Here is a 27,630-nt window from a genome sequence, read left to right as displayed (position 1 = left end):
TGTTTACTTTTCTGAAATAAAAAGAGATCCAAGTTATAGTGTCAAGCTGAGATGCTGTCATCTGAACCACAAACAAGCCCCAGACAGAGTCCAGACATCTAAGTAATTTTTGCAATACCCTGTTTGGACATAGAGGTGAGAATTTACATATCTAATTTGATGACTTTTTCCCTTTCAATGGCAACTTGGTAAACAGGCTTTAAAAGCACATCTTACACATCCATAGTGAATGCTTTTTTTCCCCTTGCAAGTGCAAACTCTAGGCTTGGGCCACAGGTACAGGAGCCAGGGTTCCAGCCTCACCACCTCAGGCCCCCCTTTTCCCCCCTGATGTGTCCCTAGGTGTGGCTCTGGTGACTGGACTCCTGTTGGGAAACTCATATGCTCAAAATTTCTCATAGTCTGTTCATCACACTGAATATAACATCATTACATCTAAAAACAGCATGCTCTGTTAGCTTGAGGTAGGGTATGTAAATCATGGAGAACACTCCAGGGAGCTCAGGACAGTCTTTTCTATTTTTCTAAATCAAAGTATTTTTTAAAAATAGCTTCACTGTACCGGTATAGATTGGCAGATATAAGCACTAGCCATGAGATATTCAAGGTATTGTTAACCAAACCATATCTCAACCAGAGGGCTGGTTTCAATTCATAGTACAGGCTCCAAGATTTATTTATTTTTAATTCAGTGAAACAACTAAACAAGTTTTCAAGGCACATTAAAGTTGTCTGTAAAATATTCTTATTAAGGAAAGTAAAGACAGGTTCTGAGTTTGCTGGAAGGGGGAAAAAAGTGTGATGAGGGTGTGTTCTAGAACGTCCTGTGTGACCTCCTCCAATGAGACTCAAATTAAGGACGGAAAAAAAAAAATGACAACACAGAAAAAAATGTTTCCCCTTGAACCAGAGATGGGAATATGTCACGTTTCTTTGCCTCCAAAGCACTGTGACGGAGAGTGGAGAGCGGAAATCAATCAGGTGTGGCTGCGGGCTTCCAAGCAGAGAGGCCTGGTGGAGGGGGCAGCAGCCTGTGCCCTGAGGCCTGTGCACTGAGTAGATAAGTTACTGTCGGGCAGCCGATAGCAGCAGGCTTTTCTTTCTTTCTTTCTTCCTTTTCCGACTTCCACTGCAGTGTTACTAGACTTAGGTACTTCTGATAGAAGTCTAAATCCCCCCTCCCCCACAATGGGACCAGCAAAAATGGGAATTGAAGGGCAGATGCAGAGCCTGGATAAGATGCGCCCCCCTACAGACAGGTCACGTTCAAAGCTCTGTTCAGCGGGCACTTGATCTGTGGCTGCTTTCTAATCTGTAAAAACCTGCAGCATCTTAGAGCCTCGGGACCACCCACAGAGGCTCCGAAGAGGGGGAGCGCTCAGAACCATGAGGGTGAAACGAGTGAGCTCTCCCCTGGCCCTCCTGAGGGGTGTGAGGTGCACTGTGGGGCCTGGAGGAGGTCAAAGATTAGAGGCACACTCTCTGAGCAATGGCACCCCTGCCCCCCCCCCGTACCAGGGTGACCCCCAAAGGCTTGGTCCTTGGAGAATAACCATATTAGAAAGCAGACCCAGTAAGCCTCTCGTGCTGAAGTCCCCTGTTCCCCGCTGGGTTCCAGCTCTGACACACATGAGTATTAAAGCCAGAGCATGAGGCTGCTGGCTCCGTAGAACCTGTGCACAGGGCTGAGGGGTGGCTGCAACGGAACCCTAGCCCGGCAGGCACAAGCCCTGCAAACCCAGGGGCCAGGCCCACTGGGCGGCTTTCTTCTCAAAGCTTTCTCTTTATGCAGAGTTTCCCTGCTAACAGGAATGACCCCTGGTCACACTGGATGCTTGGCTACTGTGGGTTGGGAAGGTGTCTGTCTCCATGCCCACAAGGCGGCCAGTCATCAGGTTTACTCTGTGCTGCTCTTCTGATGGGGCTAAGCATAGAAGATGCACATGAAGAAACACCACAAGAATCTGTAAGGCAGAGCACCGTTAACTGCTCAGCACCCACTTTGGCAAAAAACCCACCCATAATCTATCTTTCTAGGTAAGAGTGTGACCCAGGTTAAGTGGCTGCCACTCAGATCTCCACTCCCGTGGCCCCATCTTCCTCTACAGGATGCTTAAGGAATGTTTTCTTCAGATTGGTTGCCTCAGGAGGCCTTTGAGAGATTCCACTGTAATTTTCCTACCCACACCAGACCCGCCCTGTGCCATATTTACATGCAACCCTGGGGCCAGGTAGGAGACATGGTGGAAATACTTGTGGCAGTATAGCTTAGAACTTTATTAACAAAGAATCATGGGTTATTACAGTGTGAAATACCACAAATAGAAAAGCAAAATAAAAAAAAAAAAAGTCACACATGGAGCCAATGTGTTCATCCGCGGACCTGAGATGCGGGTGCTGGTTATTCATGAAGATGAGCAATACACGGTTGTCTCATTTAGGTCTTAAACAGGTCATCAGTAAGCGAGGTCTCCAACACTGAGCGGAAATGGACACTACATGGACTTTGGCAGGAGGATTTCCCAGAGAAGGAACCGTTAGCAATACAAACCAACCCTTGGTCACTGAGTGAGAAGGAGTCGCCATGCAAACGGACAGCAAGCAAAGTCGGGTCGTTAGAGGCTCAGAGAGGGGCCCGTGTCCCTGCAGCAGTCACAGTTTCCAATGATCACTTTTGTGACTATGCAACTGGGCTCATATTACTAGCTGCAACATCACAAAAATGACACTGGCCACCGCTAAGTAGCTGGCAAAGTAAGGGTTTGTCGGTTTGACAGTGAGCAGCGTTAGTGGATGCATGGAACACAGCAAGAAGTGCAGAGGGGGGAGGAGGGAGGGAGGGAGGGGGAGGAGGAGAGAGAGGAAGAGAGAGAGAGAGGAGGCAGGAGAGAAGAGAGGTTTGTAGAGCCAAGCCCTCACATGTGACTCTAATTATCTCTTAGCAGTTTCTCTTTAAAGTGTAAATGTGTGCCCCCTGGGCTCCAGAAACAGTTAATTACACATCCTGGGTACCTGACACACCCCCCCAGCCTGCTGAGAATGCTAGGCCATTGTTACAGCACTAGAAACCCTCCCCTGAACAAGGTGGGGTCTGCAAAGGTGGCTTCCTACTATCCCTCCGGCTGCTGGTACTGGCAACTCATTTCTAAGCCAGGGTACCCTGGGGAGTGTGGTCATTTGTGCCAATTACCCAGGGTGGTGTGAAAGGGTCCTCAGCTGGGCTACTGGGTCCTGCTCAAACTGACTTCAGTTAATACTATCTACCTTAACCGAAGCCTTCAACACTGGGCTGAGAGTCTTGTTTTCTTTATAATGTAAATAAACCTTGGACCATGTCTGCTTAGATAGGTTCTGGAGTTGGAGAGACCTGGGGATCCTGATTTCTCCAGGATGTGTCCTGAACCCCGAGGGCTGGATATGGGTATGTTTCATTCCATATATGAATACAGACACGGGCCCATACACATATATGTGCAAACCCCGTGGATGAGCGTGGAGACGGGTAGTGAGATGGGCAGCCATCCACATAGCTGCATCCGCTTTGCCAGTCATGAGCAAGAGGTTCTATGTGTGTCTTAAGATTCTGTGTGCACTGGAAGGGGTCTAGTGGCTAGGAAATTGGGGCAGGAGGGAAGGAGTTGTGGACAGTGGCTGATTTAGGATGCTCCTAGATTTCTGAATGCACCTATGGGGGGCGGGTAACAGCTGGGTTGGAGCCACTGGCCTTGATACCAAATCCCCGTCTTCCCTTAAACTCTTTCATGTAATTTCTTTCCAAAGAATGACTCAGGTAAAGAGGTTTTATTCCCCGCACTTGGAAGGCAGAGGCAGGCAGATCTCTGTGAGTTCGAGTCCAACCTCGCTTACATAGTTCCCGAACAGACAGGGGCTACGTAGGGAAACACTGTTTCCCCCATTTTTTTTAAAGTGGTATCATAAAAAGCTTAAGCACTTGTAACATACACATTCAGGTGCACAGGTCAGTCCTAGGACCATTTTCTTCTCAGTGCTCTCCTTTCCAGCCTTCCTGCAGTTAGAACTGTTGGTCTTATCATCTGACGGCACCACATTCTGTAAAACACTGGGCCCTAGCTCTCTAGTTTCCTGTCTGAGAACTTGTTGGGTGGGTGGGTGGGCTTCCGGTTAGCTACATGTGGAGTACGGAACTTGGCGCTGACACGGATAGACAGCTGTACACTCTTACCACTTTGGGTAGCACTAACCTGCCACCAGTGTGATGTGCAAACAGCACGCCTACCTCACATTTGGCTTTGTTTCACAGTGTCAGTATCTTCCTGTAAGAAAGTCTAGCATTCATCTCAACAGCTCAAAAAGGACATTTTGAAATGAGACAGTTGTTGTTTTTTTTTTCCCCTTTGGCTGGCTGACTGGAGCAACAAACGACGAAATAAGGCGCATTAAAAAAGACTGTCGGTTTCAAAACTGTGTTCAACATATAAACACATTCATGGGCTAACTATATTTTTAGGCTTTTTAGTCAAGAATGCCCATTCTATAATCTGGTCTTTGCCTGATGAGATTTCCTTAGCCTGGCTGGCGGATGAGTAGCCAAATTAGAAATCTGACTTTATTACCAAAGCTTCATGGAATATAAATCTCGGGTGGGCTGCAGAATCTTATCAAATTATGACCACACTTCCAGAGTTCTACGATGCCTGCCCCCTCACATCCAACACCACTAGTGATGGAAAACAACTCATACTGACCGCAGGCACTGGCTACACCCTTTGCCCTCTCCCTTTCTCTTCCTGCCCAGTTGTGGCACTGCAGCTGGCATGGCAAAAACCCAGAGAGCTGGCCCCGCCCACATGCCCTTGGCCTGTCTGGGCAAACTCCATTGCACCCGTTTGCCAGCACGCTCTTCGTGTTACCTGCGGAAGTCCAGGAGTGACCTCGTGGAGGAAGGGACTCCCTGGTCATACCAACTCAGGAAGTGGAACTGGGTCACCGTGCGTGTCTCATTGGTCTGCAGGTTCTTCAGGTAAAAGCTCCTCACCAGGAAGTCCTGGCACCAGATGTGCTCAGACACCAGATTGACCTGGTGGGGACAGGAAGGCAAAGCACGTGAGCCCAAGACTTCCATGAACACAGTGGTGTGTGGGGGACGTGGGGGAACAGGCTGAGGAGACAGACAGGCGACATCTGCTTCGCCCCAAGCCCTCCTCTCCATTCTCAGCTTTAACTGGTATAGATCAAGGGAGCACAAGACTCAGCGGACACTGAGGGGAGGGCCCTATCTCTCCCCAAGTTAAAACCTATTGCCTGCTAGCCATATGCTGTTACCGCTCCTGTCAAGCCTCTAACTTGCCCCCCCCCCGCCACCATGTGATCCATTTGCATCTAATTTTGATGTATAAACAACCAAACAAGGCATTTGAGTCCTAGCTTGACCACTGCAGTTATTGCCTTCACTGTAGTATGTGCAGGGAACCCAGCGAGAGAAATCTGCCCCTTACGAAAAGGTCAAATACTATAGACCCCATGGCTCAGGCAGGAAAAACTGCCAGCCACTCAGACATGGGCAGTGTTCTCCGTGAGAATGGACCTTGCTTGGGATGCTTATTATTTGGACCTGGGCCACCTCTGCATGATAGGCATTTTTCCCTTCCCACCAGCCTTTAGAATGATAGAGCTGTGATAAGGGACGCCGACATTCTCTCCTGAGTTTATCCCCAACTACGCAGCCGTGTTGGGCATTGGGTCTCTATCGGCTGTACAAGACCTGGACCCCTCTGAAGTCAAATGTGCTAACGCCTTCCCCCGGGATGTCCTAGCCCCACAGAGCAGCTGGCTGTTGATGAGGACTAGAAATTTGTGCTCTTGCCCAGACCCCGGAGTGGGCGCCCCGTCCCGGTACCTCGTAGACGTGGTAGAGGTTGGAGCCTTCCTCAGGCCAGTAGTGGTGGCACTGCCGGACGCCGTTCTCCGAGAGGGGTGTCAGCATGACAATGACCGCACAGCCGCTCTCCCACACCATCTGCGGATGACACAGAACTTGCAGTTACCACCCTTAGGGACAATTATCCCACTCACGGGGACCTCGTGTCTCTCTCCTTGGATCCTGCACCCGGCAGCTGCTTCACACCTCTGCACACACTAGCCCCGAGTTCTACAGGTTCAATGAGATATTAAAAACAAACAAACAACAACAAAAAAAACCACTCAATGGGTTTCACCCTCAACCAGTCTCACTATGTGGCCCTGGCTGGCCTTGAACTCACAGAGATCCATCTGCCTTTGCCTCCTGAGTGCTGGGATTAAAGGCCTGTGCCACCATGCCCAGCAAAGTTTGGTCTACAAGAGAGACTTTCTAGAACACAACACAAAGCTGGCTCAGACTGGACACCGTTTTGTGGGTAGACTAACGGCGGCTGTCGCACGACTCCCGGGGAGCCGCCCGCCTATCAGAAGTGGGTTCTTAGGAAGAGCATGACAGAGCCTGCTCTCAAACACTGTGACCATTCCGATGACAGGGATCCAAGCCTTAGTTAATAATTGACAGGAGCCACACAGAATTGATCTAAGCCACAACAAACACACAAATGCTTGCTTGTCATTCGAGGAAGCCCCCTGGTCACCACTTTGCAAACAGAAGCCATCACTTCGAGATGCAAACCTCTGTGTTGAATGTTGCGGGCGATTTACAAGATTGTCACCCAGGCATGGCTGGCACAGACTTTCGCCAGCACAGGACAGTACGCTCGGACTGAGAGGGCTCTGACTTCCCTGCCATGCTCTGAGCTAACGTCACAGAAATATGTACAAGCAACCGTGTTTAGGTGTAAAATTGGTATCCAAGAGAGCGTTCACTTCTTTTAGATGCAGATGTAAAAATCCGATTAAGGTCTTGTTATTTAAGGAACACACGAATCTCACACAGAAAATGCTTTCTCATCGCCATTCATGTTATTAAATTACTCCATTAAATTCCATCTTAGAAGTCAGACGTGTGTGCAGTGTTTTCTCCTTCCATATTGATTTATATTCCCGTGGGACCGAAACAGTCAATACTCTGAAGGCGTCTCACTGTGTATCATTTATATTGGAATTTAATGGAAACCTCCTGAAGTATTTACGAAAAAGCCCGCAAATAAGTATGAATCACACTTGAGCCCACACACCGCTTTTTTGTCTTGGTGCCAGTCCGGTAAGATGAAAATTCTAAGCATGTTTCACACTGTAAGCTTTCCAACCTGCTCCGCCAAAATCAGGGCTTCCATCACAGAACGATTTACTGTGCCTTTGGAAAGTGGAGGCGCTCATTGAAGCCATTACGAAAATGAGGAGAAACACAGATTTTATGAGTGTAATAAAAATACAATGATCTAGACCATAAACCATCTTCTAGCACTCTGCCTGCGCTGCCCGTGCGCAATGTTACCAAGCCCTTCATTTGCAGAGGGGTCCTCCAGGTTCCACGGGTGCTCTGATTGGTTCACACACACAGCGCTTCCTTCCAGGGTGCCTGCCTGGCTCTCTGAAGATTTGGTTAAGATTAAATCCAAATGAAACTTAATTTAAACAAACAATCTCAAAGGCACCCTGAGGGATAATATTTCTTTTTAGGTCAGTGTGTATAAAGGCAAAGAGGGAATTTACTAAATCAGATAGATTGTAGCCTGACTGGGCACTGGTTTCACAAGCTGCTTGTGGGTCTGATGACATTTCCTTGTGTCCCCTCCTAGGCAGGAAACCTGGACCCTCACAGCCTACCTCCAGTCTTGCTCTTCATCAACATTGTCTGCCAGGTGTAACCCTAGAATATGGTAAACGATTTTAATTCAGATTTTGGGTGGGGATATGGAGTGCTGTAAGATTTCAACCAAGTCAATTTCAGTTTCTCCATATTTCTTCATCTTGGCAGGTTTCTCTGAACCATAAATCAATATAATTTCTCATGTTTCTGGCACTTTTGTTTGAGCACCAGAGAATATAATATTTATGGGCTTCTTCTCATCCATCTAACACACTAATGTGAGACGTTTGGGTGGAGACTTTAAATGTGGCAGGGAATTCCCAACACAGGTAGGGATGGTGTTTTGGTTAAGTCAGATGTTTGCACTTCCACCCATGAATCCCTCTGCTTGCAGAGTCACAGTGTATTACAAATCCCAGGCAGTGAACAGGACCTCCACCTGTAAATGGAAGCAAATCTGCTCGGATGGGTTAGAAGGGAACCTTTGGTACTGGGTCCCAGGTATAGACTTTAGGCTGTAGGCTGTGGGCTGTGGTCCAGGGTCCAAGGAGAGAGTTTGAGGTGCCCCATCTCTGTGCACTTGTCCCAGATGCAGAGTGTCTCCCCTTGTAACCTGCCTTGAAGGCACAGGATGATTTGAGCTCTACTGTCCTGCATGTCTGGGTATCAGGGGCACGGAGTCTCCCCTTATGACTTCTTTCTATGCCACAGACAAATGTCATCCAGTGGAACTGGGTAGGAGTAAAACCCATTAAACCTGATGCCAGTCTTGTGAGGCCACGGTTCTGGTCCACCTAGAGGTGACACGGACCAGAAACTCCCAATGACACTTAGTCTGGCTGCTTTGGAGAGGGATCTTCTTTATGCTTGCTCAGCAACAAACAGAAAGAGTCAAAGTAAGTAATTTAGACCACTTATCTAGTCAACATTAAATGCATTCTTTGGCTGTTACTTAGCCAACTGAATAAGTTTGCTGACATGAAAACCCATTTTGATTTAAAACTCTATTAAAACATCATTGATTGAACTGTGTCTTTCCCAAAAGTCACATTAGAGTCTTGATCCCTTGTACCTGAAACCCTTTTTGGAGACAAGATCCCTGTTGAAATCCTACCAGAGGAGAGCCCTCCCTAATTCCCCAGGATAGCATCCCTACAGAAAGGGAGCAGCGGGTGTAGTGATACAGACGGCCACAGGAAGATGAGTGGGACTGGATGAATACACTACAAGTTAAAGGATGCCAGGAGCCACATGGAGTTACATGCAGGATTCTCCCCATCCTCGGAGATCACAGCCCTGTCCGTGTTTTGATACCAGATATTTTGGGTATCTAGACCAGTTCTGGCCTCTAGAAGTGTGGGAGAGTGTTTTAGGTATTTTAATCCAACCAGTTTGTGCCACGTTGTCATAGGAGTACAAGCGAGTGAGTGCACCCATAGGTATGCCCCCCGCCATCAAAATGATCCACAAATGCTGGAAAATGTCAGTCCTGTTCAGATTTCATTTAGTCAACTAAAGCAGATAAAATAAATACTGTGACTCCTCAAAGTCATTTTAAATTATTACACATTTAACTAGCAAATGAAAACCAACCCAACTGAAAATGGGCAAAGGGTCTGAACAGACATCTTCTCTAAGAAGATGTGCAAAAGCCATCAGGTAAGGAAAGGTGCTTAACATCACAGATTGTCAGGCTGATGTGCATCAGAACCACAAGGAGAGCTGGTTAGACAGCTCAGGAAAGTGCCTGCTGGGCAGACGTGAGGATCTGGGTTTATTTCCACTACTCACTTATGAGCTGGGCATGGGGGTGCATGTCTATAAACCCACTGTAGGGAGGGCAGGGGCAGGGGCGTCCCTGGAACTCACTGACTAGCTGGCTTAGCTGAACTGGCAAGCTCCAGATTCAAGGAATGACCCTGTCTCAAAAAATAAGATGAGGATAAATAAACAGAGGAAGGCTCTTGGTGTTGACCTCAAGTTGCTATGTGTGCACATGCACTCCCCTACACACAGGTGCATGCACATGCACACACACACACACACACACACACACGCACACGCACACGCACGCGCACGCGCACGCGCACGCGCACGCGCACGCGCACACGCACACGCACACGCTACCAGAAGATGTTGCCTAACTCCATTCGATGGCTATCATTGAGCAAATGAGACTGTGAGCATTGATGGGAAACAGAAGAGGGCTATACAGCTGTGTGTGTTGGGAGTGGGGCATGAAGTGGCACAGCTCTTACTAAAATCAGGGCATGAATTCCTCAAAATATAAAAATGGTATACCCTAAAACCAAGCCCTCCTGACTCTGGGCACAGATCCAAAGGAGATGAGATAAGCAGGTTGGAAAATCTATATTCAGTTTACAATGGCCAAGACATGGAATGGCAGCTACTCATAGTGAGTGGCTAAAGAAAACACGTAGACCCAGCACCATGGGACACTATCAGCCACAAAAACATGGCAGCATGGGGGAGGACATCCTGCTAAGTGAAAGAGGCCTGGCGGAGAAGCACAAGTTCCCACAAACCCATTCACACGTGATGCTCAAGAGTCAAACTCAAGAGTATCCGCAGCACTGTTCTGGAGTCCAGTGTGTGCATGCCTGTGAAGGGATGTTGGTCATCGGGTGTGAACCTTCAGCTATAATGAGTAAGTTCTGTAGATAGGGTGCTGAAAGCCCATAATTCTATACTGTGCTCTGGGCCCTGATGAGAGGGGTCCTGAGGCATTCCTAACTCAAAATGGGAACTGAATAGATGGACGTGTTTATTCATCTCATTTCAGTAGTCAACGAAAACACTGTGTGTGCCTTAACTACGTACAACCGAAGAGATACAGCAAATAAAAAAAAAAACCACTCTGCCAAAGCTCCATGAGATCCAAGTAAAGGAAGAATTAAGCCTTTTCTCTAGACAGTATCCCTGGTCCCTTGCGCAGAAAATGACTCCCTCTACCCAGATTGCTTGTGATGGACACTGTTGTCCTGCCATGGAGTTACCCATCCTCACACCTTTGTCCAGGTTGTCATCTCCTTACAGATGAGATCCTGGTCTCATTGTCATTTCAACCTTAGGACAGTCCATGCTTAATTAAAACAATGTAGTTTTTTAAAGGACCACTGTGGGAGTGGAGAGATGGCTCAGTGGTTAAGAGCACTTGCTGCTCCTGCAGAGGACCCACATTCAGTACCGAACACCCACACAACCATCTGCAACTCTGTTTCAGGGCATCTGCTGGCCTCCGCGGGCACTTGACACGCACATAGCACACACATATACATGCAGGCAAACAGTCATGCATATAAAATAAATAAATCTTTTTTTAAAAAAATGTCAAATACTGACAGCAGAGATTTGCCTCCAGTAAGCACTCCACTTTAAAAAACAGAAAAAGAGATAATTTAAAGGCATCACTATCAAGGGGCTTTGGGAGTCCTCCCAGGCCTGCTTGGATGCACAGAAAACTAGTTTTTGATTTTTTAAAGATAAGTATATTTGCATGCATGCTGGAGCTGTTTGCACCGGAAGACAGCTTTTTTTCCAGAAAAAAAAAAAAAATCAAGCACTTCCCAATCATGACTGTGCAACTCATGTCTGCCATGAATCACTCCTCACAGGCTGAGCACAGTAAGGAGATGCTGAGTGAATGATGATGAGAAGCCCAAGAGTACTGATGACTCCTGAGGCTGAGTGCTAAGCAGAACAAAGAGGGAAACAGCTTGTCTGTGATATCCCACTCATGGAGGACTCAGACCCCGCATGTGTTCTCTCAGTCTCAGGCTAGCCTAAAAGTCATAAGCCTCCTGCCTCAGTCTCTTGAGTGCTGGAATTATAGGTATGTGCCACCATATCCGGCTCTGATATAATCTTAAACTTTTTTATTAAATTTATTTATGTGACCTGTGTGTGTATGTGTGTGTGTGCATGCGTGCGTGTGTGCATGTGTGTGTGTGTGTGTGTGCGTGTGTGCGCGTGTGTGCATGTGTGTGTGTGTGTGTGTGTGTGTGTGTGTGTGTGTGTGTGTGTGTGTGTGTAAATGCATGCAAATGCCATAGCCACTTGTGTGGATGTCAGAGGGCAAGTTGTGGAGGTCAGTTCTCATCTTCGCCCATGTGAGTTCCCTGAGACTGAACTCAAGTTGCCAGGCTTGGCAGCAAGCACCCTCGTCCAGTGAGCCACCGTGCCATCCCTCCGACATCTTCTCAGTTAACAAACACACATCAGTGTGGTTTCTACCCACTTAGAGCTGATACATGAAGGTGATCTGAACTGGGGAAACAGCGGAAACATCGATCCAAAGCTGCAAACAGAAGGGATTTTTCTATAGCTAATGAGCAGACCCTGTGACCGCCAGCCACAGGGGTGCAGTCTGACACCTCACAGGGAGTGAGTCCTCTGCCTGGACTTGCTTCTCCTGGTAATGTTTTGTCCAAGGAAAAGAGAAAGCACGAAAACAAGGAATCTTGTACTTTACTGGAAACCACCCAAGAGTTCTCTTGGACAGACGTGACAACTTGCTTGCTTGTCAAGCAGATTTCCTGTGGCTTGGGGTGACCACATATCACCGGAGGGGGGGGGTCCTTGTACCACAGCAGTTTACAAACTCAAGTTCCTTCGATTCAGACGTGTGCAACCATTTTAGGTGGATTTATTGCCAGCTGTTTACACATGCGTGAAGCTTCCCCGGGGTCCGCTTGGAATCCTAAGTCTCCAGCCTGCAGCCCAGTTCCAAGTGAATACATGTGGGGTTTCCTTAGAGAGAAAGAAGGGCCTTGGATGGGTGCCACCCTCTCCTTTACCTCCCCCCCCCCTCTCTTTTTTTTTTTTTTTTTCTGAAACTGGGACCTGGCCAGGTTTGAAATGCAAGGAGGAGAGGGAGAGAAAGGGGAAAAAAAGGTCAGGGAGGAAGAGGGGGAGGAAGGAAAGGAGAAGAGGAAGAGAAGGAGGGAGTAGGAGGCAAAGGAGAGTGAAAAGGAACGGGTACTACACATGAACCAGCCAGGGCATTTTCAGCGTGTGTTCGTTAGTTTAGATTGTCGCCTTGACACACTGTAAAATCAGCTGGGAAGGGCAAGGCTCTCAACGAGGTGCTGTTCAGATCAGATCGGCCTGTGAGCACATCTGTGAGGAACTTTCTTAATTGAGTTACTCGAAGTGGGAAGACCCACCCTGAATGTGGAGGTGCCACTTCACAGTTTGGGAGCTGAGCACCAGCACACCTGTGTGTGTTCACTGCTCTTCACTCCTGACTGTAGAGGTAATGTGACCAGTTCTCTTAAGTCTTCCTCACTGTGACTTCCTGCTCTGATGACAGCAGTCTGGAAGTTAGCCAAATAAATCTTTTCTCCCTTAAATTGATCTTGCCAGGGCATGGATATATATATAATCACACCAGAAAAAAAAAAAGAAGACAAGCTGTGATCCATAAATACATGTTAAAAACAAACTCAGCCTAATTTGAAGGTTTGCATGGCACAGGAAATGAATGTGCCGTTTCTCACTGCAAGGCTACCAACCATGATCATGGACACATCTAGACAAAGCCCAGATTTAGGTTAGGAAGTCTGTAGAGAGTTTTGTTGTTATTGTTGTTTAGCTTTTTTCACTTTTAAAAGTTGTGAATGTGTGCATCCAAAATCCAGGAGATGAAACACTCGAAATTCGACGTCCTGGGAAGATACGTTTTCCCACTGAACTGTTCTCATTTCTGTCCGTGTTCCTCAGAAAATGTACTTTTTGGTGAGCCACTCTGCCCTGTGTAGTTCCTGTGCTCACCTTCCCGATCTCCATACCACACTGGCGGAATCAGAGGGTCCCTCTCCTCACCAACAGCCAAGAGTAGACAGGGATGGGTAACCATGACTGCTTTGCCATGAGTGTCTGGAGCTAAAGGGCCCCAGGGGACGTGAGCCTTCCTGGAATCATGCCCTGTAAGTAACTGTATCCAAAGCTCAGCTCCAGACCAGACTGGATGAGGACAAAGCTCACGCACACAGGTCTGTCCTGGAGGCGTAGCTCCATTGGGATGAGTCTGAACGGCAATCAGCCACTAAGACACCATCGACCTTAACATCAGAGTTTGAAATGTTTTTAATTAGTTGGCAAGGGACCATCAGTGAGGTATGCTGGGATTGTGTCTGGAAAACTAAAGGTTTGATTCTTGGTGGCATTGGGGACAATGTATAGACTGGCTGGAGAAGCCTGGCACATTGTGAAGGTGGTACTTCAGCTGATGGCCAGGCAGCACACACCAGCCTGAGATGTGGGCATCTTACACACTATGGTGGTCAGCATTCTGTCACACCACTGCAATCCCTAGGTTTCCAGCTCACCCTGATGAGACCCTGAGCATGGGGAGGACACCCTCTGACCCCTATTCATCCTCCATGGTTCTTTGCTTAGGTTTATCCTGTAACTGTAGCACTCGGGGTAGGCTGAGGACAAGGAACACCAAAAGCCAGTGGCCAGTGATGAGAACTGGCTGGATGCTTGCATGGATCCTTGCCCCATCACCTACAGCCTTTCTCATTTCTCCAGTGAGCATTTATGTGTATTCCTATCCATGTATGCTGTCCTGTACCTTTGTGGGCTCCAGCAGGTGTTGGGGACCCTCTGCCTGGGAGGATTGCTCCATATTTGTGGAGACCCACATCCTCTACATTCTTTAACTCTTCTTAGACACATGAAGAATGTGCCTCTCCATGCCTATGCCACGGGACTAATCACTGTCTCTTAAACACTTGCCTCTTTTAGGCCAGAAGTCAGCACAACAGGGTCCCTGCCTCTCCAAGAACACCCACCCCACCCCTGGAGCCTCCATGCTTACAAGAAACATGGTAAAAACACATTTGGGGCTGAGCAGTGGTAGCACACGCCTTTAATCCCAGCACTCGGGAGGCAGAGCCAGGCGGATCTCTGTGAGTTCGAGGCCAGCCTGGGCTACAGAGTGAGTTCCAGGAAAGGCGCAAAGCTACACAGAGAAACCCTGTCTTGAAAACAAAAACAAAAAGAAAACAAAACGACAACAACAACAAACACTTGGGAGTCGCCTGGATCTGCATTTAGAATGTGTCCTGTCCTAGCCAGCTTGTGGCCCTCGCAGGTCCTGCATGGCCTCAGAGTCTCTGCTTCTGCTTGATAGAATCAGACTCATGAAACATGGTCCACATTCAAACTATAGTAAGATAAGTGTGACGTTCAATTCACTGTTTCTCAGTGCTCAGCTCAGAGGCAGGACACAGACTCACACTGTCAGGCAGCCACCCCTACCGCCCATCTCCATAACATTCCCTTCCTCCCAAGCTGAGTCACTGTGCCCATCACACACTGATTCTCCTCTCCCCGTGCATGTGGCACCCATGGCCCTCTTCCTAAATGTGACTACGACCACCCTTGGTGTCCCAGGCAATGTTTCATGAGGCTTGTGCTACATCTCCATAGGGTAGTCAGTGGTCAAACGAGACCAGGTGCTGAGCAGGGTCTCCCACATGGGAAAGAACGTTGAACGTTACTTTCCTCTGCCTCTGTCCCCCTAACATGGGAACCCGCCTTCCACTGTCCAGTGTCTCCCACATGGGAAAGAACGTTGAACGTTACTTTCCTCTGCATCTGTCCCCCTAACATGGGAACCCGCCTTCCACTCCTCACGGCCCAGTGCGGTAAGCAGAAGGCACTTTTCACACTGAAGTATCTTTTCTACAGAAAGGTCCTGGGACCTTTATGTCCCAGGCACAGAGATCCAAGCACACAGGACAGCTGACCCTGTCTTTTCCTCCTTTTCAGACATTGACCCTCTCCAAAGAGCTGTTGGCACTTACCAGTGGGGGACCTGTGAGCATCACAGACAGAGGCACGAGGAATTATGCCGTCCTAGCAATTATTTCAGAAGGCCTCAATAAAACAGTAAAACTCCACAAATCCAAATGGACACTCCTGCTTTAAAAATCCACCAGTGTGTGAAGAGCCCTTTCAAGCGAAGGAGCAGAGCCCCACATTAGACAGGCAGGCAGGTTGCTGGCTGTGGTCCTCCAGGCCACCCTTTCCGGCACCAGCGGTGATGGTGTGAGAAGTGAGCAGAGTCCACGTATGGCACTGGCTGCTGAGGACCCCTTTCCCACCCTTCTCCTGGGTGGTTCCCCTTTCATTCCATGGCTTTAGAACTCTGTGTCATGCTGGCTGCTCCCATGACTTCACTGGTATGCTCTGACACAGAATTCCAGACATGGTGTGATCAACGTGGAGGAGTTGGAAAAGCCTGATTATTCCCTGCCCATGACAAAATGGCCCCCTTCAAATGCTGGATGTTTTCCCTTTAAAATATTTTTATTTTCTTGCTGGGGAGTGGTGGTGCATGCCCAGCACTCAGCAGGCAGAGGTAGATGGATCTCTGAGTTTGAGGCCAGCCTGGTCTATGAAGTGAGTTCCAGGACAGCCAAGGTTACACAAAGAAACCCTGTCTTGGAAAACCAAAAATAAATAAACGAATATTATTTTTTCATTTTAGTTTTTGAGAAAGGGTCTCACTTTGTAGCCGAGGCTAGCCTTGATTGCCATTCTCAGGCCTTGGCCTCCCAAACACTGATACTACAGAGGGCTGTTGTTACAAATCTAAAGTCTGTCTAATCTCACCCAAGTGTGGTTTACTCTTTGAGAAAAATCCATTGCTGAACCCTTACTCTGTCTCCTGCCAAGGAAGCTGGTGGAAAAGTGTTAGCATGAGCCTTCTTAGTTCTCAGGCAGCAGTCCACTCTCTCTGCTGTGGGTTCTTCATTTACGGACCTGACTAGCTGCAGAATGGAAATATTTGACAAGACTTGTGCCTGTCCTGAAGACATACAGACTTTAATCTTTTCATCATTGCCCCAAACAGCATAGTTTAACAAGTGTGTGCACAGCATGGAACAGAAGTAGGCAGGAGTGTGTGAGGTTGGAGCCAGTGGGCTGTTCAGAAAGTCTCAGGGGGTAGATGGTGCCCTTGGAAACAGAACAGGTATGGTTTACACATGCCTGTAATTCGTAGAGGCAAGAGAGTCCGGAGTTCAAGTTAAGGTGAAGTCACAGTGGTCAGGATGGACTGTGAGGCCATTGCCTGGGGTTTGTATCAGGACAGGAATCCGAACAGGGATGGGGGAGGCCATGACGTCATGGAGCTTCAGACAGATGCTGCAAATGGTTATGATGCCTACGCTGGAGAGGTCCAAGCAGAATCTCCCGTAATGCGGCCACGAGGACCCAGTCCTCGTGGGCCTACGCCTGAGACTTCTGGCCACCTGGGCTGACGGTGACTCCTGCTGTCTCTGCCACTGGCTCCCGGTGTGTAGTCACAACAGCTGCAGGGAAGGATTGCAGCCATGCTCCTTCCTTGGCTGTTGACCATGAGACTCCTTCACCCTGGCCTTCGACATGAAAGTTCACTGGTGCCTAACAAGGGCATCCTTTAAACCATGCCTTGCAGGCGTTTGGGTCAGCACCACCTTGAGAGCCAGCCGAGCTTTCTTGAAGACAAGCTATAATATGTTGCAACATTCTGTAACAATGTCTCTAGTTCTTTGGTCAAAAACCTGTTCCTGTTGAAGGCTAGGCTCGCAACCTTGCAGAGTAGGAGAGATGTCACCTTCAGCCTGTGATCCGATGCCTATAGCCTGTGCTGCACATGGAGTTTTATCCCTAAAAAAATGTGCTCACATTTCTTTGAGCCAGGGGGCTTTCTGTCCAGAGAGAAGGTTTAGATGGTGGGCTTCCTGTGTGCATGCTGCTTGGCCAGCAGCAAAATCAACTGTCCATTTGTGTTTTTATGAACTCATCTGGGACTGGAGGCAGATACTCAGTGAGAAGGAGCTGTGCTGCGTGGATGTGGGCACCTCAGACACACAGCAGGAGGCTGCCCAGCTGGACCTGCAGGTTCTGGCAAGCTAGTGTCCCCTCTTTGTGTCTGCTTTTTGTACCGCTCCCAGCTCCTGGCTCTCATCCTCTGAAGTGGCATCCTTGACATGGGTCCACGGGAGAATCTGTCTGCTTGCTGTGCAGGCACGGGACTCTCCTAGCTGTCACCCTGGCTGTATCCTTGAAGGAGGTGCATGTGAGAAGCAGGCATTCTGGTGGAAAGGCTGTGGTAAGACTCTTGTTGGCTTTGCTGTATAACCCCTCTGAGGCTTCACCAAGCCCAAGTGTGCAGGCGCCCTGAGGTGCAGAACCTGTGGGCCACAGACACCTCCGGTTGTGGAATAGCTGTCACCACACGGAAGATGCCCTGTCTCCCAGAACTGTATGCTAAATTCTGACTGAAGTGTGTCTCAACTGACCCTGTGCTTCATCTCACTTTAAAATTTTTCCTTTGATGATTCCAATTAGAGATGTTTTCTCTAAAATGTCCTGTGGACAGTGCATAGTGATGAAAGGAGCCATCTCCAGCAATTACAACAGTCTGCAAGGAGCAGGAGACAAGTTACGCTCTCCGGCTCACTAGCCATGAGCTTGGCTAAGGGATGTGTCTCCTGGTTCCACAGACTGATGTGTAAAGCCTCACTTCCCAGCGAGCGGGGAGTGGGTGTGAGCAGCTGTACCAACCCTCAGTGGGCCCGTGGCTCTGCTGGCTCGAGGACCCTCACATGTATGAAGCACTGCACTGGTGGGTAAAACATAAGCACTAGAAATGATGCCAGTCCACACACTCGCGCGGGTGGGAACCCAGTGGGGTTAGGGTCCTACGGGCATTTTTTGTCCTGCCATCCAATTCAGAACATTCTTCGTATTTCTTCCTGGGTATAGCTCTGAGCAGTTGGACAGACAAGATATTTCAAGAAGACATAAGGAAGGCTTCCACATGAAAAGTCTTCCCAAGGTGATATGCCCAAGTTCCTTGTGACTGGATGGTTTTCTTTTGGTCTGGACAACTCTCGTGAGCTTCACATGTAGGGCATCTGAGTATTCTCTGAGCTGAGGGACCACTGTGTGCTCAACACCAACCTTACAGCAAAGGTCACTAGTTCCGGGCCACCCTTAAGAACATCTGCTGGGCAGCTCAGTGGTCCAGTTTCCTTTGCTTTCCCAATGGCATGAGGAAGGCAGGCAGAGGAGCAGGCAGTCACATGGACACGTTCCATACTCGGCCTTACCCCTCCTGGCTGGTGAGTCTTGCACCCACAAAGCAGTGATGAAATTTGAGCCTCGGCTGCAGGAATTCTAATCTCTTCCTTCGCATTTCCTTTTCACGTAGAGTTGGGAAAGGGGACGGCAAAAGTCTGGAAGGCCAGTTGATTTACTGACCTTTGGCACATTAGTCTATCTTTTGCGAATCAATAAACTATAAAACAGTATCAAGCGATCCAGGGTGATTTGGTCTCAGGTTAGCACACTGTTGCAGCTCCATTGCTCACACAGCGGTGTGTGGCAGCCCCCTGGGTCTCCTGCAGCATACCCAGCAGTGCCGCACCACCCTGCCTATGTTCCGGGATCCCTGTGGGCTGACACATGACCTGAGGGTACACCCTGCTGCTAAAGGAGCCCAGCCCTAGATTCCAGTGCGTGATCGCCACACCACATCCCCAAACACAATCTGTGACCCACCATGACCTGCCCAAACCTAGTCCTATTAATCCTGGTCAGGGAGGGGCACTCTCTTGGCCCACATAACTCTGTCCACATCTGTACATGTTAGAACTAGTTCCCAAGTCCCAGCCTTGTTCTGGGCGACGCAGGATTGTGCTGGATGGAGAGACCAGGATGGCCTTTCAAGTATAAAATTAAAACTCCTCAAAGAAGATAAACTATATTTTGGATACATTTTTCACCTTTGTAAAAATAAAACAACAGATAAAAGGCACATCTGAAGGAAATATACTATAAATGTGTATTAATTTCACTTCCTTATCTTTTATACAGTTAAATCATAATATGGTTAAGGAGTAAAAAAAAAATCTTTAAAACATTAACCATCTCAGATGAGAAAATAAAGTACTCCTGTCACTTCTGTAATATCTGAAAAACATTATAAACAGGGCTGAATTGGTTTCACTGAATCCAAATGTGTTAATTTATGGACAACTCATTAAAATTTTGTCTTTAGAAAAGAAAATTGATGAAAAAGATTCACCTGCCAGAAGTCGGCCACGGTGGCGGGAAGTGGGCCCTGGGTGGCAATGTATGCGGGGTTTCGGGGGTCATGGTCCATCTGCAGGAAGAAGAGAGTGGGTACAAGCATCAGTCACACAGGCAGGAAGACTTTGGAACACAGGGTTGTTAACAAACAAGTCCCGCATGGCAAGACCCTCCGCCCTCAGATGAAAACAAGTGTACAAAAACCAGGGCCCTCTAGCTGACCGAGTCCTTCAGCCTGGCTCTCACGTTCCAGAGCCGAGCACACAAAGCAAGGCCAGGAGCCGAGTGGGACAGAGCCAGCACCTGTGCTGCTCAGCACACACTGAGACTCCGCTGGGGGCGGGGAGATGGCTTCCACCCACTCCAGCATGCGTGGAAGCCTGCCAGCGCTGGGCTTCACTAAGAGTGGCCAGACCTGAGCAATGGGCCCAGGCCCACATGCAGTGGACAAGTTTGTGGGTCTTGAAAGAGTGACCACATGAAGAGACGCCTGGCTGAGGGGCTCATCATGTTGGGTGTTCTGCTCATCTTGGGAGGGACACATGCAGCCAGCCACCAGGCCTGGGGATCACTGGCCTCGTTTCAGTGTATGTGTGTCTAACACATGTCTGCACGTGTGTGTTCATCTGTGTGTGTCTACAAATATGTGAGTGACTGTGCATGCTTTTGTGTGTGTGTATAACCATGTGTTATATGTCTATGTGTATGTGCCTGTCTGCACGTTTGTGTCTAACATGTCTGTCTGTGTGTGTGTCTATATGTGTCTCTGTAGATGTATCTGTATGTGTGTATGTCTTCATGTCTGTGTCTGTGTCAGCATCTCTGTGTTTCTTGGTGTGTGCATTCTGTCTGTGCCTATCTCCGTGTGTGCATTCACAGGCACTTCACAGTCATGGGCCAGCCTTCTAGAAGTCCATTTCCATCTCATCTCTTCTCTGACTATGAGAGACCCGAGAACAAAGAATGTGACTGAGGCTACTTGGTTTGTCAGCATGTGCCTTGCTTGCTCCCATAGTGGAAGTCTGGCATAACAGCCCTTAGCCACAGTGGTTGACTTGAAGACTGACTATGCAGGGAAAAAAGGAAGTGGACACAAGAGCAAACATTGTGAGGTGCACAGGAAAGAAGCCAGATGCACGGGCTTCCTTGAGGGTCGTCCTTGGATACTCTGCAAACATCAAGGACCCTGAGTATTGCTCTCCCCAAGTTACAGGGCAGTTCTTCCCCTTTCAAAGGGGACCCAGAGACCAGCCCTAGGGGAGAAGACTGGGACACTGCATGGGGGTGGAATCTGGTCAGACAGCCACTCAGTCAGACCCACCCTGTCCTTGCCAAGTCCAAAGCTGGCATTCAACATGTAGACTTTTGTGTTTGATTAAAGATGTAGAATGTAGAATGAGGCCATAGCTCAGTGGTAGAGCACTTTTCTAGCATGTATAAGGCCCTGAATTTGAATTATCAGTACACACACACACACACACACACACACACACACACACACACACACACGGGGGGGTGCATTAAAAATAACTGTTGACAATTCATTTCTCAGCACAACCATAAATGAAAAATGTTTTAACCATGTGCTCAGTGTGGATGCTCGGGGAAGAGTCTCGAGCCCCTGTGATCCCATGCACTGCCTGTGAGCACTCACAGGGTGACGGCTGTCAGCGCAGAAAGGTGCTGGATGCACCTTGTAATTATGTGAGCCGTGAAAGAGGGCGAGAGCACAAAGCAGCTGGTGCAAGTTATTCCAACACAACAGCGATGCGATGCTGGCTGGGGTGGGGGCAGGGCAAAAGCTTTCTGTGCATCTAATTTCATGATTCATAATTAAAACTGGACCTCATTTTGAGATTCCCAGCATACACAATACAGGTAAAATTATGTTTCTCTCGCTGAAAGCCCCAATTAAGATGTTTCAGCGGAAAAACGCTTAGCAGAAATGAGGAGTTTTGATTTTTCAAAATATGCATTTGGTGGGGGTGACAGCTATTTACAGAGACCCAGTCTCTCCTGCAAACAGCCAGGCAGGGGAAGTGGGTACCCCACTCCCTACTCAGATGCGATTTCTTTTGCCTAAAATTGTGACATGTTCAAACTACCAATTAAACTGTTTTCAGAATGAGAACTACAAGATTAAAAGGAAGAATATGGGCAGTGTTTCCAGTGTTTGGGGGAGGGAAAATGTGTCCACTTTTGTGATAGGTCTGAGTTGTCATTAAAGAAAAATTCTCTACCCCCATCAAACTTGTTCAGACACCGGGCAGAGGTAAAGAAAGCGCCGGCCGGGTGGTACAGGAAGCATCTAGGAGAAGAGGTGGTGAGCAGCTGCAGACGCAGGGCAGGGAGATGATGCTCAGGCAACGCTGCCTTTCCAGGAGGCGACTGTACAGAAAGTGCCCACCAGCGTGAGGCAGCAGGGAGCCTGCCCTGATCTGGTTCAGTCTTTGAGCAAAAGTGAGGCAAATATTTAGCTAGACAGACAAAAGTTTTACCACATCTGAGTTTTCAAGGCAGGATAACTGTGTTTGGAGGAGGGTGATGAGTTTCTATGAATGAGACTTTTCTTAGTAGGGGAATCCGACAGACTTGCCACTCCAGCATCCTCTACCCTTCATGGCTGATGTTTCCCTCTTTTCTCCACATTGCTCCCGTTTCTCCTTACAGCTTCCATACACAGTTCTACCCAGTTCTATTGTGTATGATAGAGTTGGGGAGGTGTGGGTATGCTGGACACTCTGACTTCTAGGTACATGTTATCAAATGGAACTCCATGGGCACGAGTGCACACGTGTCCAAGCAGATATTCTGAGTGCATCAGTAAATGCTTGCAGGGCACTGAGGTGGACACCATGCTCTAGGGCTGGCAGCTGTGGGGGACACACCCACACTTCCTTTGTGAAGCCTCCCCTCTGCTGCTGTGAGGATACCATTTAGCTTCCAGTGGTAAGATAACAGACTGGCAGAGCAGTGGTCTCATCAACACTGTCTCCCTAATGGGATCTTCCTCGGGGACCCAGCCTGCTCAGAGATGAGTATAACAGATAATCCAAGGAGAATCATTCAAATGGCTTTGAGGAAACCAAGTCAGAAGGTACTAGGACCCAAGTACACTGAGTCCGAGAGTTCTGCTTGTATGGTATAATAAGAAGGAAAGCCATTCACCTGTGTTGAATCTAGCCTTTGCTGGGCTGATTCTCAGGGTGTTATCACGACATGGGGTGAAAGTCCGTGTATTTATACATGCCTGACTTGAAGAACAAGCTAGTGTCTTTCTGTTAAACATGGAGGGCAAGTGTTAAATGTGTGAGCGACTGGCTTCTTCACACTGAAGCCCTCAGAAATGTCCCAAACAAAACTGACTGTAAAAACAGAGCATCCAGCATTCTAAGTCAGAAGCCCTGAAGAGTTTGGGAGGAGGGAGGAGGGAGGAGAGCGAACATCCCCACTGCAGATGCTAGTGAGGAAGTGTCTACTCCAAATGGGTCCTGTCCTCCCTAGGGTACCCCCCCCCACAAATGGCCAGCTTAGGGAGAAGCACAGGGTCCTGGATGCTGCAGTTATTCAGAGTGACTGTATTTACTCTAGTACTCCTGTGTCTCCTACACCCCTCACATGAGCCAAGTTTCACAGACTTCTTCCTCTTTTTTTTTTCTTCTTCTTCTTCTTCTTCTTCTTCTTCTTCTTCTTCTTCTTCTTCTTCTTCTTCTTCTTCTTCTTCTTCTTCTTCTCCTTCCTCCTCTTCCTCCTCCTTCTTCCTTCTCCTTCCTTCTTCTTCTTTGTCTTCTTCATCATCTTCTACTTCTTCCTTCTTCCTTCCTCCTCCTTCTTCTTCCTTCTCCTTCCTCCCTTCCTCCTCCTCCTCCTCCTCCTCCTCCTCCTCCTCCTCCTCCTCCTCCTCCTCCTCCTCCTCCTCCTCCTCCTCCTCTTCTTCTTCTTCTTCTTCTTCTTCTTCTTCTTCTTCTTCTTCTTCTTTTTCTTGATTTTTCAAGGCAGGGTTTCCCTATGCAGCCCTGGCTGTCTTGGAACTCTCTGTGTAGATCAGGAAAGCCTCAGACTCAGGGATCTGCCTGCCTCTGCCTCCCGAGTGCCAAGATTAAAGGCCCGTACCAACATGCATGGCCAGCATGCTTTCTTAAACTCCAACAGGACTAGACTCTTGTCCTGATGCCAAGTCTTCACATGGGGAGGTCCTTGGTACGAGAGCTTTGGAACCAAGAGACACTGCTTAAGGCACTTTCATACTCTGAGTAGAGATTTAACACTGATGTATACTAAACTCATAGGCACAGATGTTTGCCTGAATATTTTCTGAGAGCCCACGAATTGTCCCCCGCACTTGGCCGATTTCTTAGGACATCTGTCGTCCTTTTCTTAGGATCCACCCCATCATGACTTAAATTAGTTAAATGCATTCAGACTGAAACATTCCCTTTCCTCCTGCCACTGACACCGTAGGATGAACAACTGAGCTTGTTTCTTGGTGGTGTGAGGAATCTCAGGCTGGTTTCAGGTCACATGCTGGGCTCCTGTTTGCACCATGGCCGAGTGGGTGGCCTTACTCGGTCTCGAGGCCTCCAGAGTAAGCTAAGCTCAGTACTGAGAGCGAGCCATGGTTTCTCTATCACAAGCGCTACGTGGGATGGCAGGATCCCCACTTACTCTCATGACCCCGATTTAAAAGCAAAGACTGCTCTGGTATTTACTACTGGGTGACTTCCCTGGAATTTAAGGAGGACCAGGCACAGATGTCAGTGTTGTAGTTTTGTGTGGCACAGCTAGGACTGTCTGGGTTGTAATTGTGAGCTCGCTGCTCATTCAGTGGCTGCTATGAAGGTCACTAGCAGGGTTCCTCCAGTTATCTCAGAGAGGCGGCACAAGGGGTTTCTTCTGACTTATTCTTGCAATCCAAATTTGAAGGAAAAAGGGAATTAAAATATGAAGTAAAGAGAAAATGAAAGTTACCAGAATTTTACCTTTCCAACTGACCCTTCTGACCTGAAGCTGTGGACAGCAAGGTCTGGGAAGCCACTCTGAACATCGCTCATGGGACTCTCCTGTCACCACCAACGAACAAATACCCTGTGTCCCTTGTGGACCTGTGGATGGTGTAGCTGTGAGCCACGTGAACCCACACTGAGGCAGGGCTTCAGCCTGAACCCTAGCCAGGTGGCATGTGCTCTTGACGTTCACACTCGGAAATGACTGCTTCGTCCGTTCTGACTTTCTCATCCAGTTCTTCTCAGGAAGGAGGGGTCAGGATGAGAAGAGAACTGCTTCAGCTGGTTTTGGTGGCTGTCATCTGTCAGTCTTCGTCACGAAGAGCCTGAGCCTGGGCTCTTGCTCGGAAGTGAGTCAGCTAGCAAGGCTCAAGCTAGGGCTTGAATTAGTCCTACACAGAAAGACGAACTGAGCAACTCCAAATGCGAGCCACTGAGACAGCTGAGCCCAGGCTTCCAAGTCCACTCCTGCTGAGGGAAAGATGCACATGCAGCCAAGTCTGTGTCTATATGTATGCACATGTCATGGTCTGGGCTCAGGCAGACCAAACACCAGTTCTTCATTCAGTCCATGTCTCACAGAGGCTCACACTCACTGGGTGGACGTGAGGTCAGGAAATGGGATCAGCTACACATGCTGGAGTCTTAACCACAATTTTACCCAACAGGGATGTAACATCTCCTAACAGTCTGTCCAAAGCCCTTTCTTGCAAACACGCTGGACATGCTCTCACAGATGGCATCCTACTAGAGGAGTGGAAAGAGCCTAGACGTGATGATCCAGAGCTGTAACCTGGAGACGACCTGTGCACTTTTAGTCCTTGGTGCTGTGGGGACCTCATCAGAAAACACTGTACGCTGCAGGCCCTGTGTGGTGAATGGGAACTTCAGAATGGAAGTGAGGTTCCCGATGCTTTCCTGAGTCCAACTGAGTGAAATGCCCGATGTGGTAAATGCTACATCTGTCCCAGATCCACACGATGAAACCCTCTGCTTTGGATAGGATGCCTCTGACCATGGTTTGTGACTCTGCATGGCTTCTCTCCCAACTACAACATCCCAGCTCCACAGTGGAAGCCAGCCAAGCCTCCCCTGACACCCAACTTTCCAGTCTTCTCCCCACACACACACACATACCAGTTTTCCCTCTCTTCTTCTGAGGCTGGTAACAGTGCATCTGTCCTATGTCCTATGCCTAAAGATGTGCCACTAAGGGAATGTGGCATCACAAGGAGTGCAGAGAGACAGCCCTGCCCCCCCCCCCAAGTGATCATGTACTTACGATGGGGCTGGCGTTGATGTAATCTGAGTTGCTGTGGCTGTTCTCAGACTTCAGCAGGATCCTGGAGTGGTCATCTGCAAGCAAGCCCAGAGCAGGGGGTTAAATTCTGTCTAGATCTCCAACTGTAGGAATGCTAACCACTGCCTAGGGGGTGCCTGTGTGGGCTCCATGTGCCCCAAGGCTCCCCTTCCAGCCTTTCTCTGCTCTGGTGCCCACCTTGCAGTGTGGGCCTTTCCTTTCCACACTCCCTGTATGAATCCTTGGTGTAAGGGACATGTACAGGATATGTGGGGAAAGGCACCAAGGGCCTCTCATTTAGCAGAATTGAGACACCTTGACAGTTTTCCTGCGTAGAGCTCAAATGCCAAGTTTATCTTCTGTGTAGTGTTAACTGAGCACTGGCCTTTTAGTGACGGACAACTCTGTCAACCTACAGTAAATAAACATAAGCATGGATATTAACAGGAAGGCTGCCATGTGAAATGTGAGTTGTTGATAAGTCATTAAAACCTTCAGACTGCTAGAATTCAGTTTCAAAAGCAAAGTAAGAGCCAGAGAAAATGTAGACACAAAGGGTACAAAGGAGAAACATGTTCACTGTTAAAATGAATCCTCAAAGAGCAGAATCTGACTACTGTGGAAGCTGGCCCCACAGGGGGATCAGTGGTACAACACCTCAGATATGGAACAAACTGCCTCCTACCTGCTGTGGCCCTCTGTGCCTTCTCTCCAGGAATTTCCAAAGTGTGGCTTTAGCAGAAGGTACAGGGTACATGTGGTGCTGGGGCAGATGTAAAAACGGTACTGCCTAAGAACACGGGCAAAAGATGTGAAGACAATACTGCCTAAGATCACGGAATCCTCTGAAAGCTACATTTTCCTCCTTGGGTGGCAAGTTCAGATGTTGCCACCACTTCTGATCACTGCTTCTCCCCACCAGGGATGTTTCTTTGGGGAGCACACAACATCATGTCTTTTCTTCTGGGGACACAGAGACATCTGTGCTTCCCCAGACAGCCACTTCCTGAAGAAGGTGGCTCTCAGGTGCCCTGTGTCTCAGTGAAGGCCTGAGGACTTTTCCCCTCTTATGTTTCCTGTAATTCATTTTGAGACAGGGCCTCACTCTGGAACTTGCGATGTAGACCAGGCCAGCCTCAAACTCGTAGAGATTGATCTACCTGCTTCTGCCTCCCCAGTGCTGGGGTTAAAGGCATGCACAACCATGCCTAGCTCTCTGGCTCTTCCATTTCTCTTGAAGATTTTACTTAAATTTCAAAAAAGTGTGTCTATGTGTGGGTGTGCATGTGTTTGTGTGTGTGTGGTAGGATGTGGGTGTGCATGTGTTTGTGTGTGTGTGGTAGGATGTGGGTGTGCATGTGTTTGTGTGTGTGTGGTAGGATGTGGGTGTGCATGTGTTTGTGTATGTGTGGTAGGATGTGGGTGTGCATGTGTTTGTGTGTGTGTGGTAGGATGTGGGTGGGCATGTGATTGTGTGTGTGGTTGGGTGTGGGTGT

General features: G+C 48.5%; 1 protein-coding gene across 1 annotated transcript in view; it reads right to left on the bottom strand.

Annotated features, from left to right (window-relative positions):
• Positions 1–27,630, bottom strand: part of Ptprn2 (protein tyrosine phosphatase receptor type N2) — a 723,788-nt gene that overhangs the window by 25,371 nt on the left and 670,787 nt on the right. The window contains exons 16-20 of the mRNA XM_006988296.4: positions 26,117–26,190; positions 19,827–19,904; positions 5,879–5,998; positions 4,893–5,059; positions 1–11 (exon numbers count right to left, since the gene is read on the bottom strand). The exon at positions 1–11 is cut by the window's left edge and continues 43 nt beyond it. Coding sequence (XP_006988358.1) covers positions 1–11; positions 4,893–5,059; positions 5,879–5,998; positions 19,827–19,904; positions 26,117–26,190 — 450 coding nt within the window. The remainder of the gene's footprint in view (positions 12–4,892; positions 5,060–5,878; positions 5,999–19,826; positions 19,905–26,116; positions 26,191–27,630) is intronic.

Source organism: Peromyscus maniculatus, chromosome 14, assembly GCF_049852395.1.
Source record: "Peromyscus maniculatus bairdii isolate BWxNUB_F1_BW_parent chromosome 14, HU_Pman_BW_mat_3.1, whole genome shotgun sequence".
NCBI classification, from domain to species: Eukaryota; Metazoa; Chordata; class Mammalia; order Rodentia; family Cricetidae; genus Peromyscus; species Peromyscus maniculatus.
The sequence above is the reverse complement of the archived record's forward strand: the minus strand, read 5'-3'. Positions and strand labels throughout refer to the sequence as shown.